General features: G+C 39.0%; 1 protein-coding gene across 1 annotated transcript; it reads right to left on the reverse strand.

Moving 5' to 3' along the window:
- Positions 1 to 327, reverse strand: LOC115877779. Its single transcript, XM_030894094.1, has one exon. The coding sequence runs from the start codon at positions 325 to 327 to the stop codon at positions 1 to 3; it is 327 nt and encodes a 108-aa protein (XP_030749954.1).
- Between the last annotated feature and the right edge of the window lie 548 nt (positions 328 to 875).

Below are 875 nucleotides of genomic sequence, written 5' to 3' on the forward strand. Positions count from 1 at the left end.
TTAGAAAGTCGCCTGGAAATGGTTCGGCTTGGTATCACTCGGTGGTAAGTTCGTTGAAACTGAGATCGTAGCTCTCGAATTGGAACTGACCGATTTCTTCTGGCAAATTGAGCCAAGTAGCGATCCTGTCGTTGAGTCGTTACCCTTGGACGGACGCAACCTAGGACGAGATCTTACATTTCCGGTGTCCATATACCGTTGTATAATTCGGCTTACAGTACTTCGCACTAAATTTAAACGATCAGCAATTTGATGCCTGCTGAGACCTTCTTCATGCAAAGCGATAATTCGGGCCCTATCGAACTCAGAAATTTCGTGCCCTGGCATTTTTGTCGCCTTTCACAACACTTACTAGAAGATTGAACTCGAACTGAGAAACAAAATTTGACCGCAAATACCAACACCATACATATTCCATCGATAAGGTTTTCTTTCATTGCTTTTATGACCTATTTTTTGTAGACACATATTAAGGTATTAGTACACATAGCCACAACAATATGCTATGCAAAGTAGAGGTGGGAATTCTAGTTCCTTGGGAGGAACTAGTTCCTTAGTTCTAGTTTCTCAAGAGGAATAGTTCCTTGAACTAGGTCTTTAGTTCACAATAGTTCCCGACTAACATTGACATCCCCCTTGCTTGCTAATGCGTTTCGTTGTCAGTCAGAACTATTCACAGTATGATCTGTATAATTTTTATAATGTACGGAGATATAACGAGACGTGTAATTGTGCAAGACTTTTGCCGATGAGTGTATATAAAAATCTGACTTAACTTTTTTTCTAAAAAGGCTTGTTGACATTGTTTAAAATATTAAATTTAACTTAACCTTCCTTTGAGGTTGCAGCTCTGTATACACATCAATTTAACATTG

This window comes from Sitophilus oryzae, unplaced genomic scaffold, assembly GCF_002938485.1.
Source record: "Sitophilus oryzae breed Bouriz unplaced genomic scaffold, Soryzae_2.0 scaffold_1498_pilon_pilon, whole genome shotgun sequence".
Classification (NCBI taxonomy): Eukaryota; Metazoa; Arthropoda; class Insecta; order Coleoptera; family Curculionidae; genus Sitophilus; species Sitophilus oryzae.

Bases quoted from the DNA above. Each gene is read 5' to 3' on its own strand.
- LOC115877779 (XM_030894094.1), bottom strand. From the start codon at position 327: ATGCCAGGGCACGAAATTTCTGAGTTCGATAGGGCCCGAATTATCGCT.